At 41.5% G+C, this 14,602-nt stretch overlaps 1 protein-coding gene across 1 annotated transcript in view; it reads left to right on the top strand.

The window, feature by feature from the left end:
- The window catches only part of LOC111977820 (V-type proton ATPase subunit B, brain isoform), a 47,978-nt gene that overhangs the window by 18,605 nt on the left and 14,771 nt on the right, over positions 1–14,602 (top strand). The window contains exons 2-9 of the mRNA XM_024007520.2: positions 1,600–1,655; positions 2,169–2,267; positions 2,348–2,441; positions 3,030–3,107; positions 4,376–4,515; positions 6,802–6,903; positions 12,729–12,826; positions 13,062–13,185. Of these exons, the coding sequence (XP_023863288.1) occupies positions 1,600–1,655; positions 2,169–2,267; positions 2,348–2,441; positions 3,030–3,107; positions 4,376–4,515; positions 6,802–6,903; positions 12,729–12,826; positions 13,062–13,185 (791 nt within the window). The remainder of the gene's footprint in view (positions 1–1,599; positions 1,656–2,168; positions 2,268–2,347; positions 2,442–3,029; positions 3,108–4,375; positions 4,516–6,801; positions 6,904–12,728; positions 12,827–13,061; positions 13,186–14,602) is intronic.

The raw sequence follows: 14,602 nt of genomic DNA, 5'->3' as shown, positions 1-14,602 counted from the left end.
TGGCCCTTAGGTGCCACATCCCTCCCTGAGGCGGTTAGTGTTCTAATATGTGTATTTACAATGTGGTTTAGGGTCTTGGTTCCAAGTGAACTCAAAAGAGTGCTGAATCCTTGATCCACCTAAACTGATGTTTTGGAGATGGGTGAAAGTAATTTTAAGGAATTAATAATTAGGCTAATTGCTTATTGCACAGACAAAAGAGATGGTTGGAGCCACAAAACCTAACAAGCTTGCAAAAGTGGAGACACTGGGGTGAATGTGAGTACAGGGAATTAATTAATGAATGGATTGTGCTAAGTTATAATTCTACGAAATTCACTAATTTCCATAACAATCACCTTTGCATGTCTGTCCTATTGTTTAAGAAATTGTAGACTTTGGTCTAGGTAAATAACATTTTCCCCTTATGTTCAAAGTGCGTATATTTCATGTATTTTCCTTTCCATTTGCCTGGCCTTGACATTTGGCCATGAAATGCATGAAAGCCATTTAAACCCCTTTACGAAAGGTCACTTTGTAATTACTAACATAGGTATCCTTAAAAAACACTAGCCTACTTATTACCATATGATTGTTGGCTTTCATGCAAAAAAAGCCATGCCCCTTTCTTAACCTCCATCACTATTGCTTTTAACATTTTGGTTCAAAGGTGTCGCATCTCTTGTCTAACATTAAGCCCACTCTTGAGTCTGGTGGACATGTTTTTCATGTTTTTTACCCCCTATACTGAAGGTCATGGTTTTGATCTACTTGCAAACAAAACAATTTTGCCTATATAGCTAGGTTTCCATCCAATTAGTGACAGATTTTCATGTGAATATTCAAAATCTGAATTAAGAAAATATTGCATTTTCCCACCAGTGGTGTGTTTCCACCAAACTGATTTGTTGCGGTTAAAAATCTGTGTGTGACACACATTGTACTTTTTCGCTGAAGTTTTCTTGTACCCAATCAAAAGTTCAATGCGTTTCCACTACATTTTCAACTTAACCCGATTTTAGTTTTGTCACAAACTGTTGTGTTAAATAGCAAATGTACCTACTCTGGCATGTGCTCTAGCCATCAGCTTGCAGATGCTGTGCTGGAAGGCTAGTCTACATGAGATTATTATGCATAAGAGCGAGAATATTTGTCAAACGACAGTCAAGCATCGACCATGTCACCAGAATAAGACCTTGACATTTATTTGAAAGGTGCATCAAGCTCATCACTGTCCGCTTTCACGCTGTGAAGTTCATCATAATTGATTTCATCTGTAGCCTAATAAACTGCATGGTTTCCCTAGTGGGTGGACCACACACCGTATTATTGTGACTTCAAGTTTACTTCGATGTGATGGTTATTATATCAATATTTGCGCATAAAGGAGTTTCATCTGACATTTCTTGCATAATTAATTTTAGACACAGAAAGATCCCACCATGTCAAACAAACAAATGATGTGTCGGCATATAAAGTTGTACCGAAACTTCCTGTTTCCATCACAGCTGTCGTGATTTTTTAAATTTCTCCATACGGTACAACTCGACTTGCATAAAAACTGTGGATTAAAATGTGGTTCGTGATGCAAAACAAATGGACTGTTCTTCTCTATTTCAGCTTATTCTACTGTGTCTGGAGTGAATGGCCCCCTGGTGATTCTGGATAATGTGAAGGTGACTGAAGACGTAACATTACTTCTCTATTAATCTCTCGTGGATGCACGTAACATAACTGGTATCGTAACGTCTGTCAACAGGCTGTGGCATGTGACTGATAATGAGGAACTTTGTTCCGGTATGCAGATTGTTCGTCTCTGATCATTTGGACCAATCACGATATCTCAATGCTCGCATCATTTGAATTTCGGAAGGGGAGGGGACATTTGACCCATAGACTTGCCTGAAACTTGCAGAGAGTTTCCGTTAAGGGGGGGTGGAGACTTCGCAAATTGCGTTTATCTTCCTTTTAACGTCGCCACCCCCCAGAACTTAATCGAGCATCTGATGCAATTATGCCAGATTTTTGGGAGGGTTTCCGAGATTACTGCTCTATAATCATTTGTGTTCTGGCTTGTTTATTCTTATTCTCTGCAGGGTTAGCCTTATTGATGGCTGTGTATGTTTCCTGTTTTGAAAGACCGTAAGAAACATGTTTGTTAAATTATGTTTTTCCATCTTATGTGGCAGTTTCCCAGGTATGCTGAGATTGTGCATCTGACTTTACCTGATGGCACCAGGAGGAGTGGCCAGGTGCTGGAGGTGATTGGCACCAAGGCCGTCGTACAGGTGAGCCCCACCCCGCACACACACAAACGCGCGTACACACCACAAACAACTGAAAGTTCCTGTTTTAATGTCATTTTCAGGTGTTTGAGGGGACATCTGGTATTGATGCCAAGAAGACGGCCTGTGAGTTCACCGGTGACATCTTGCGCACACCTGTGTCTGAGGACATGCTGGGTAAGATGAGCCCTCCAACAAGCTGAGTGGCATCCCGTGGGTGCTAGGCAGGAGGAAGCATGAAATCCACTACTGAATAAGACTTAATTAGGCTGCTCTACGTCTGTTTTCATCAATCTGTATAACTGTTTCCTCCTCCCCCTTTCTCACACAAAGAAGAACATACCCTGTAAGCTTTACTCTCTTAGTGTGCTTAATACAATTGTTCTGCTCCATTTTTACCTCACCTCTGTTAATTCCTCAATTTGAGTCCTGCATTGAGTCTTCCCCACACGTGACTTAGGGGAACAAAACATTGAAGAAAATCTAAGGCTTGTATGACCTTTTGTAAATATCAAACCACATCATTGGGACTCAAGGTCAGGTGTATTTGATTAGTAGAGAGTGAACCATTTGTTGCTAGAGTATTCTGAGTAATGGGCCTAAAATGAATGAAAATGTTAGATACAGTATCTCCACTATTGGCTGAAACCTGAAATAACTGCTCATATTTATTAAGGAATCAGAGGCAGAGAGAATTATGTTGATGGCAATCCATGTACTATGAAATGAAACCAATAGAGAATGTCTTACGCTTTTTCATTTCAGGACGTGTTTTCAATGGCTCAGGCAAGCCAATTGACCGTGGCCCCACTGTGCTGGCTGAAGACTACCTGGATATCATGGGTAGGACGGAGCTATAGTTCAGTTCATTCACCAAGTGAAAAATATTCCTAGATAACATTGTCTGTGGTGAAATTAAATTGACCCTGACATGATAAAAAAAATAGAACCATGGTACCTTGACGATAATCATAATATACTGAGCTCACAACGGATAAGCGTCCATCTCTACTCTGCTAGTGGATCTAGATGTGAAGCTATATTGTAGCTTGTATAGTGGGATTTCAGTCTTTAGTTGTATCTCACTGCCACAAGGCCAAACTCTGTCTCTTTTATTGACTGTTGATCCCATCCCCGAGTCCCTTTTCACGTGTAGCATGCCATCGTGTAGGCATGGCATCCCAATGAATAGATGACCTGAAGAGGGTCATGAGTCTGCCATCTTAAAGGCAACAATGTGTTTGACCCTGACTTCCGTTCTGACCTTTTGTTCCATCTTCTGACCATGTATTGATGTGAAACCGTTTGGGGATTTCATACATCTCCCACACGTGTACTTCTTTCATTTTATTTTCTAAACCCTAGTTTACTTGTGTGCAACGGCACATAGTTTAAATAGCTGAATTGAAACTATTATGAGGCCAACTCTACCATTTATATCCATTACAGTGCCCTCCACTAGTATTGGCACCCGTGGTTGGATCTCCAGCAGGACAATGAGCCAAAGCACACCTCAAAATCAACACAAAAATGGTTCACTGACCACAGAATCAAGGTTTTGCCATGGTCATCCCAGTCCTTTGACCTAAACCCCATAGAAAACCTGTGGGATGAGTTGAAGAGAAGAGCACATATTCTCGGGTCTTTCCCATAGTGATGGATGACTATGGGAACTTGGCCTGTGTCACCTCATATTTATACCCCAGTGAAACAGGAAGTCATGGCTTACCACACTTAAGTGTTCCTAATCACTCAGGTGAACTTAAATGTAAAATATGAATGGGAATATACTTCAGTTAGATTTTACTCATAAGAATTTCTTGGGTGTGCCAATAGATGTGGCACACGTTTCGGAGAAAAATATTTTTTACATGTATTTATTTTAATCATTTTACTTCAATTAAAGGTTCGATTTTTGTGAATATTTTGAATGAAAGACCAGGAAGATAAACAGCAAAGGCATTTTTCACAGCCCGTTTTGCTCATAATTATCAAGGGTGACAATATTAATGGAGGGCATTGTATATTACTTCTACCTGGCCAATACCTGGGTTGGAAGTGGCTTACCCTCTGGTTTGTGTTTCTGAACCTCTGCTTGTGACCTGTCCCAGGCCAACCCATCAACCCTCAGTGCCGTATCTACCCTGAGGAGATGATCCAGACTGGTATTTCTGCCATCGATGGGATGAACAGCATTGCTCGAGGTCAGAAGATCCCCATCTTTTCTGCCGCTGGCCTCCCCCACAACGAGGTACGATGGAGACGCTAGCTCTGACAAGGCTAGGCCACACAAACAAATAAGCTATATGTGCCTTAAGCTGCATTTTGCCATTTTATAGCCTCAGTCAATAGCATTGGAGAGGACTTTCAAACACTAACAGAACAATGTGATCTGTAACATGAGGCAGTTCATTCTGTTGGACACCTCAGCAACTTGCATTATCGCAGCCAGGGGATTCTAATTTAGTGTCATCCGTTTTGGTTTGTAGTAATCTATTCTTCTGTGCTTTATTTTTTCTGTCAAACACCCCTTGTGGAGTGTGCCCGCACTTAAGTGTGCAAGTGAATGCATGTATGTGTGCGTGTGCGCGTGTGTTTAAATGAATAGTGCTAATGGGCTGAGAAGATTTTATTGTTTTGGCCCTGTGGTGCAGGAACTGGCAGAAACGGCGAAGTGGGTCAGGAGGACATCTCAGAAATCCACTGTGACATTTTACTGCCTGTGGAGGGCATTTTCTTATTTCACACAGAGCCTTGCCTCACCCTGTCTCCATCTCCACACACAGGACTCCAGAATGCCAAACACATTTAATAATTTTACTGCCTACATATTGGACTACTTGGAGTCAATTGAGAGCATAGGTCTTGTGGCTCAGCTGGTAGAGCATGGTACTTGCAGTGCCAAGAGGTGTAGGTTTGATTCCTGCTGAGGCCACCCATACATAAAAATGTATGCACTGCTAAATGGCATACATGTCGTTTTCACACAATCATGTGCCTGTCACATTGGATAGTCTGTGTATCAGACACACTGTTAACTAGATGCTTGTTCTCCATTTAATTGTAGGCTTATATTAACAGCCTGTTTAGTCAATGGTATGAACACATTAAACCTACTAAAGAGAAACCTGAAGGTGGCATAACACCATATTCTAAGGCACTGCTTAAAATCTTTTGAATATGATTTAGTTTTAAGTAGATGTTATTGTGTCATGAAAGCGTGACTCAGAGCCATGCCTCTGTGTCAGTGTGTTAGTTATCGGCACATGGCAGCCATCTGGACTTCCGAATCTCAGTCTAAAAATAGAATTGACCAACCAAACCCCCCCCTCTTATTACAAGCCTTGTTCGGTGTTAGTTTGATCATTCTCTACTAACCTCTCCACTAAATCTCAGGGACAAGATGAGAAATATCAGTGTTAAAGGACTTACCCAAAAAGTTCAGACCACCAAACTATTGCACATTTGATTTGGAAACGAGATTAATAGTTTCGATATGACAATATGAACTATCAGACAGTGGCCATGGTTTTCCATGACTGAAGGGAGGCTATTTTCTAAGGCCTTGGAGAGAGAGCTGATGCCCCCTGGTTGAACTGGGAAACGAATTAAACCAATAAGACAATGATGGCGAGAGGGGATTAGGCGATCGTGTGAAGGGCACTGATTAATATAGGATCGGTAGCTCAGCCATGAGGCCCTTAACGCTTGAGGTGGCTGTCCTCTCACCAGCCATCAGTCTGCAAACAGCCTCATTATGACCTTCAGGCCAGACAATGGAGGCCCAACACTTGAGTTTTTTCTGTGTTCACAGAAAGCCGTGTTGTTGGTCAGGGCAGACTGCCAAACTGAAACATGCGCGATCAGATTCTGGCGGAGGGGGAGCCTCAGTCAAATGCATAGAATCCCACTGAAGCAACAGGATGACACTGATTTTGGGTGGTGTGTATACATTAKATTTTTTAATTTTTTAAAAATCCGGTCCCTTGATTTAGCAACAGTTTTGAATGGGAATAAAATAATGATCCTCCAATCTGGAAGTGCATGATCAAAAGAGGGAAGTTGGATAGAGAGCCCACTGTAGTGTCCCACTGTACTAAAAACAGTGAACAGGGTACGCCTTGTCTGACTAATGATGCTGGTCGACTTCTCGCGTCACTGGAATGCTATAAAGCATTTCTCGTTTCATTAAACAGATGTCATGGGGTCATTTTTGCCGTGGTTCTCTATGGGCCAGGTGTCTCAGCTCAGGGTGCAATGAGAGGTCAGCCCGGATCAACAGGTGGCAACCATTACATTAAGCGTGAAATTCCTCCCCTCTCGATTCCTAATCACAGAGTTGTTCTTCAACTATGCACACCCAAACACCCCACAAACATGCATACTCATGTGCACACACACAAACACACGCACCGCTCCTGTAGCTAGCTGGACGGGGCGCTCGCTGATGTCCAGTCATTTTTAATAGACTGGCTGTTTTATCAACGTGAATGTTTCAAGACGTCATTTTTAATCCTGTGTATGTTTTGATTCTCAGATTGCTGCCCAGATTTGTCGTCAGGCTGGCCTGGTGAAGAAATCCAAGGATGTGATGGACTACAGCGATGATAACTTTGCCATTGTCTTTGCTGCCATGGGGGTGAGTTGAGCGGCACTAGATGGACAAAATATTTCTCTCTTTATCTGATCTCTAGTGTTAGGCTAATCCCTTTTAACCCCACCGTGACAATCCCCCTCTTCTCGCTCTCATTCACCAGGTGACTTAGCGTTTAAGTCCCCTGTTACTTCTGCTCCTCTGAGCAGATTCTGGCCATTCCGGTTATTATTCAGCAGTCTTGAACACATTTAGCTAGCCAGTATCAAATTCTCTCCAGTTCAGCTGCTCTGCGCTTGACTATTTAACACTGTGTGGGGAGTCTTCTGTGACCTGTGGCAGAGATGTTAGTGACCCCCACCTCTGCTCCTCTGGCCTCCCTTATCCTCTCCCTGCTGATGGTTAATTCACACACCATTGAGGGCTTTGTAACATAAGCACTAACTCTCTGAAAGGGTAGTGGAAATGCAATGCGTACTGGCAGATGGGTATGAAAAGGGATTAAGACATTTTAAATCGTATGTATTCATTGAGAAGAAGATTCCAATTTAGGAAAAGGACACAGTGTAAAGAACAGTGTATTAAGCCTCTTTAAACAACAGATTTTAAAAATTTATTTAACCTTTATTTAACTAGGCAAGTCAGTTAAGAACAAATTCTTATTTACAATGACGGCCTACCGGGCAACAGTGGGTTAACTGCCTTGCTTAGGGGCAGAACGACAGATTTTTACCTTGTCAGCTCGGGGTTTTGATCCAGCAACCTTTCAGTTACTGGCCCAATGCTCTAAAAACTAGGCTACCTGCTGCCCCTTTAATATTTAAAGTCCCTGTCTCTCAAACTATTGCATTTTTCCCCATACGAATTCCGGAGAAAACGTATTTCCAATTTTGATGCACAAAACCATTCACACCAAGTCCGATGCGTTTTCCCCCACACTTTTTGGAAATATTCACACAACGTCACATACGTCAACATCGATGACAGTTTGGAAACTGGTAAAATACACTGAACAAAAATATAAACGCAACATGTAAAGTGTTGGTTTCATGAGCTGAAATAAAAGATAAGACTAAGATCCATGTGCACAAAAATCTTATTTCTCTCAGATTTTGTGCACAAATAAGTTTACGTTCCTGTTAGGGAGCATTTCTACTTTGCCAAGATATGCCACACCTGTTAGGTGGATGGATTATCCAGAAGCTGATTMAAACAGCATGATCATTACACTGGTGCACCTTGTGCTGGGGACAATAAAAGGCAACTCTAAATTGTGCAGTTTTGTGACATGGCACAATGTCTCAAGTTGAGGGAGCATGCAATTGGCATGCTGACTGCAGGAATGTCCACCAGAGCTGTTGCCAGAGAATTGAACGTTCATTTCTCTACCATAAGCTGCCGCCGATTTAGAGAATTTGGCAGTACGTCCAACCGGCCTCAACCGCAGACCATGTGTATGGCTTCATGTGGGCGAGCGGTTTCCTGATTTCAACATTGAACAGAGTGGCGGTGGGGTTGGGTATGGGCAGACATAAGTTATGGAAAATGAACACAATTGCATTTTATCGATGGTAATTCGAATGCACATATACCGTAACGAGATCCTGAGGCCCATTGTCGTGCCAGTTATCCGTCGCCATCACGTTTCAGCCTGATAGTGCACAGTCCCATGTTGCAAGGATCTGTACACAATTCCCGGAAGCTGGAAATGTTCCAGTTCTTCCATGGCCTGCATACTCACCAGACATGTCACCCATTGAGCATGTTTGGGATTTAATGGCACATAAATGGCACAGGCTGGAATTATTCAGTAATTAACGCCGCAAAACGATTCTATAGAATTTCGCAATATTTGGAGTAGGAGCTGGTAGAAGAGTTCTCCCCAAATATCGGTCAATCCTAGTTACGACTAAATAATTGACGGGTTGCAGCAGGACGATTCACGTGAAAGGRATCAAACAAGATGTGCTCATATTTCAGGGATTCTTGAAGGTTGGGACAATCCTTGTCTGGCAGGGAAACTTATTTTGATTTTTTTATGTATTTTGTTTAATTATTTCATCTTAAAATTACTTTTAGGGGAACTTTATAAGGGAAAATATGTTTTTGTTTTCTAAATATTAGTTTGTATTATTCAGTTCAATGTCGGCTCTGTGCCAGGAAATGTCCATGTCCGGAGCAAAGGATCACCATTTGAAACTCCCAAAAAGTTTGAAAAATTCTGTATTAACTGACAAAGGATCCCATGACTTTAAGGAGTATTTATCTCTGGTATTTCGGTCAACTCTGTCAGTTTTGTCAAATCCTCAATGAATAAAAAATGAGCAGGGTCAGCTATACTATGGGAACACCTTCATCTCCTGATTACGTGGAGCGCAACAAGACCCCTCACGGTCTGAATAGTTCTCTAGTTCACCTGTTAACTCTATCTCCCATATAGAAAAAAATAGAGTATTAATTTTGGTTAAAATATGTTCATTTTAATTACGATTTAGTCAAAGCAACTGAGGAAAACCAAAATTGCTACGAAGTTTACTGTAGCACTTGAATAAAGAAGACAAATATGCAATTTGTTCATGAAATGAAATTCCAACAGTTACTGTAGTTTAAAAAAAAAATATTTAAGTGTTTATTCCCGAGTCATATGTCGGACAGCACAATCAGGAATAACACGATGAATTCTTAAATTACTCATCAACAACACTAAAATAAAGTGACGTGTAAAATCAATATGTAAACATGGCTCAGACATTGTATAAGCCACTGTTCCCAAATTGGAGGCCGTGACCCCATTTGGGCTTGTCTGATTTAAACCTGGAGTCATGAGAGAAACTCTGGCGAGAAATCGTGCTTGATTCATAGAACCGGGGTTACGTCAGTAATAAACGGTTGTAATAAACAAAGCGTTTTCTTCCTACAAATGTGGCTCTATCTTTTGAACTGTTTTTAAGCTACAAAATATTCCTGAAAGATTAATGTCAGGAACACTGTCTACAATGCCCACAAGCTGCACAGAACTCATTAGAACAGTGGACAAGATCAGGCACATAATCAGACTGGGGGGGGAAAGCACACTGTCAGTTGTTATTTTCTACACAGAAGATCATACCAAATTATTACCTTTGTGATGCAAAATGGGGTTACGGGCCAAAAGTTTGGGAACCCCTGGTATAGGCCTATGCTATAATGTTTTCTTACAAAGAGAAATGTATGCACGCTTGTGTGACTCATAAAGAGGGCATGTCTGTAGCACGGTACTTCACTGTTAAGTAGCTCTCTGTAGCCCTGGAGGTCCATCCATCTGTAGTATTTTAGCGTTTTATTAGGATGCCCAATTAGCTGCTGCCAACACAGCGGTTACTCTTCCTTGGGTCGTAACAGAAGACAAAACATAATAAATAGAATACATAATATACAGAACACAACATAATACAATACATCATGGGTAGGCAACCCTGGTCCTGGAGTGCCGCAGGCACTTCATGTTTTTGATTTAACAGACCTGGCAGATGTTGAATGGAGACAATCATTGAACTGATCAATTAGCTCAGTTGGTCAGGTGTGGTGCCTCGTTGGATCAAAATCCTACAGTACCTGCAGCACTTCAGGAAGGGGTAGCCTACCCCTGCAATACATAATACAAAATATATATAAATATGTCTCATCACAGTCCCCGTCGTGCTGTACGTTTTTACATAATTTATTGTACGTTTTTACATAATTTATCTGTTTTTTTGCTCACTTGAGTTACCTGGGGTGGCAGAGTGCTATGTAGTCATGGCTCTATTTTAATACTGCGCATTTCCCAGCCTTTGTTCTGTACCTTGGGACTGTGAAGAGACCTCTGATTGCATGTTTTGTGTGATACCGATGAGTGTCCGAACTTGAACAGACAGTTCAGTACCTTCAACACCTCGCACGAAGGCCAATAGTGATGTAGTCAGCCTCTCCTCAACTTTGAGCCAGGAGAGATTGACATGCATGTTATTGACATTCTCCCTCCTTGTACTTGCTGCTCTGTTCTGGACCAACTCCAATTTTCCTAGGTCTTTTTTTTGCTGCACGTGATCACACAATTGGGCAGTAGTCCAGGTGGGTCAAATCTAGGGCCTGTAGGACTTGCCTGGTTGATTGAGATGTCAAGAAAGCAGAGCAATGCCTTATCACGGACAGACCTTTTCCCTTTTTAGCAACCATTGAGTCTGTATGTTTTGATGATGACAGCTTACTATCTAGGATTACACCCAGCAGCTTAGTTGTCTGAACTTGCTCAATCGCCACATTATTCAATAATAGATCAAGATGAGGTTTAGCGTTCAGCAAGTGATTTGTCCCAAAATGATGCTTTGATATATTTAGCACCAGCCTATTGCTAGTCACCCATTCTAAAACTGACTGGAGCGCTATGTTAAAGGTGTCAGTTATTTTACTGTCGAAGCCGACATGTATACTGTTGAGTCGTCAGCTTACATCGACACAGGCTTTATTGAAGGTCAGTGGAAGGTCATTAGTAAAAACAGAAGAAAATAATGGCCCAAGACCTCCGGTACACCACACTCAACTGAATTGGCATTGGAGTCTTCTGTTATAGTAAACCCTCTAAGTTGCACTCAATCCATAAGGCAGAGGATGTAAATCCATAACACCTACATTTTTTCATCAATAATATCAAAAGCTGCACTGAAGTCTAACAAAACAGCTCCCACAATCGTATTATCAATTTCTTTCAGCCAATCATCGGTCATTTGTGTCGGTGCAGAGAGAGAGCATGTTGAGTGCCCTACCCTATAAGCATGCTGAACGTCCGTTGCCAATTTTGTTTTCTGTAAAATAACATTGTATTTGGTCAAACACCATTTTTTTCCTTAAAGTTTGCTAAGCACTGGTAAGACTGAGCGGTCGGCTGTTTGAACCATTAAAGGGTGCTCTGCTATTCTTTGGCAGTGGAATGGCAAAGCACAACACGGGATGCATTGGCCAATTAAMTGACAACTTCAGCTTTAGCTTGCTTAAATAGAGCGGGTACTACCTGTTTACTGAAATGGATGCGAGAGGGTGAAGTTCGTTACGTGGCTCGAGCACTTTCACAAGGTAATTCTTCTCAACCACCGAGAATGGGCGCATATCTGCAGCTATAAACAAACCGGTCAGAATCGGCTGTGACCGGCTGCTTGAATGTTGCATTTCCCGTCTTGCTCCGATGGCAGGAATACTGGGGTGATGTCGGTGTTATCTACTCGGAAGCCAAATTGAAGATTTWAATTTTGGTTACAAAGCGCGAGTAGGCTCTAGTTGTTTTCATGGAATAGCCTGACATCTTTTTAATCAGATTTACTCAAGTGGTGTCTGATGGAGTTGCCATAAATCCAGTTAMGTGCATTTTATGAAATAAGGTTTTAATTAGGCAGGTGTTCCTTTACATTGTGTGATAGCTCATACTTTGGTCTATAAAAAAATATATCCTCAATATTATTATTTTGAAAAAATGTTATCCCATCTTTCAAGAATCCCAGATGTATTTTATTCGCGAAGGGAGAAAGTGCCTTAACACTTAACCATGTTTTCACATACGATCAGAACATGTCAAATTARCCTGAGTAGAAAGCAACTGATCCAGTAAGCTGCAACATTATTTGCAGTACATTGCTCTTTGTATATTGTTTAGGAAGAATTTGCCTTAATTTCTTGTGATAATTGTAGACTGACACTCATTTTTCTGATATAGGCGTGTGTTTTTTTTTTTTTTCTTGTCCGTGGGCGACTCTTATACAGTATATTCCTGCTTTTGTTGAAGAATGTTCAAGGCCTTCTACTATCAACTTGGTATGTAATCACGAACCTACCCTTTTCACCCTAACCTATCTTTTCAGGTGAACATGGAAACTGCTCGCTTCTTCAAGTCGGACTTTGAGGAGAATGGATCCATGGACAATGTTTGCCTGTTCTTGAACCTAGCCAACGACCCCACGTGAGTTTGTGCATTAGCTCTGTGCGCTAGCTCCCTCCTATAAGTAACGCTTTCATGGTACATCTAAGGAATCAGGAATTCAAMGCAATAAGGTGTCTAAAATATTGCTGTATAAAGGCAAGCCTGTCATTTTCACCTTTTCAACAGAGTATTATTAGTCTATTTTGTCTTTCCCTACCTTTTTTATGTTAATGGTGGAAACCTTTAATTCCTTCCTTTGTCTTTCCTTTCTCAGTATTGAGCGCATCATAACCCCTCGCCTGGCTCTGACCTCAGCTGAGTACCTGGCCTACCAGTGTGAGAAGCATGTCCTGGTCATCCTGACTGACATGAGCTCCTACGCCGAAGCTCTGAGAGAGGTGGGCAACCAAACTAACTCAAGGAAGTGTGCTGTTTACTCCTGAAAAAACCCTCATACTTTTTAGTGTCAGACTTGCACCTTAAATCTGTATACACTTGAGAGCCATAACTTTTCTTTTGARTTTGGGTCGCAAATTCAATGTGCCAGTTAGGGTAGTCAGTACGGCCTACATGGATGTGGTATTGAACACCTCCACATCCCACAAAAGCTGACCTTGACACAGTAAATGAGGTGAGGAATAATCTGAGGTGGGACATTTGCTTTCCACACCAAGGAAACGCATTGGGGGGGGAAATGACACCTAGGTATCTGCATCAAGGTTTTCAACCTGAAAGATGTTACATGGCCTCATTTGTATGACCAAACAGTATTGTTAATAGTCCTATGCAGGTTGTTAACAGATGGGTACATTCTGTAAAGATTATGGTCCTCCATATAGTGTCCACACTACCACCTTCCAAATCTTCAGTGCTGCCTTCTATTATATTGGTCCTCAATAGTGGAAAAATAACCTTCCTTAAGCAATACCTCCTATTATAATTCGCACAGTCAACTAGAGTATTCTTCGTAGAACTATTTTGATAGAATGTGTTCCATTGAACCACACACCCCAATTCCTGATTGTGCGTACATGCGTGTGGAATTTTTCTTGTTAATCAGTTCTTGGTATGTCAGTCAAGGACATCTTAAATATAATAATTGCTAATAATTATTGATTTAACTTGTAACCTAAAACACATAAAAAAACAAAACTAACTATTTAAATTGAGATGGTAGAGATGGAGATTGAATGTCTATATTTGGCTTCGGATGAGTTGAGGCAGTTTGGATTGGAAAGGCAGCGAAGCTTTAGCGGAGGGGGCGTCGATGGTACAGTCAGAGAGAAACAAAGACAGTCTGTCAAACAGGCCCGGAATGCTTGATTAGTGCACCACATCTGCTTCTCCGATGGCCAGTTCCTCCATAGGACCCSCTCRTCCATAGGWACTGGTCCTCCATTGCCGAACATGAGGCACCCACCTGGGTGATGCCACGGCTGCTGAAAAGCGTGCGAAAAGCCACCATTTTGGCAATGGTTAATAACAGTCCTTCAGCCTCTGCTATCTCTGGACACAGCATGCAGTACTTGTTGTAATTCTTTCCAACAGATAAAACCATAAAGCCTGGGCTGCATAATTTGAATATGAACAGACAGCCTGCTAGCTAGCTATAAGTAAAAAAAAAATATATAGAATTGTTATCCCAATTCTGCAACTCAGAGTCAAGACCATGAGATTTGTAAGTGATCAACCCCCAGACCAGTCAAACCCCAAAAGAGAATTKATTAGGCTATGGAGATGACATAGCCGAATACAGACAGAAGCATGTCTGTTCTACGAAATATATTCCCAAATAAATGCCATGTAATTTAAAAC

This window comes from Salvelinus sp. IW2-2015, linkage group LG18, assembly GCF_002910315.2.
Source record: "Salvelinus sp. IW2-2015 linkage group LG18, ASM291031v2, whole genome shotgun sequence".
In the NCBI taxonomy this organism is placed as follows: domain Eukaryota; kingdom Metazoa; phylum Chordata; class Actinopteri; order Salmoniformes; family Salmonidae; genus Salvelinus; species Salvelinus sp. IW2-2015.
This window is presented reverse-complemented; position numbering and strand designations above follow the sequence as displayed.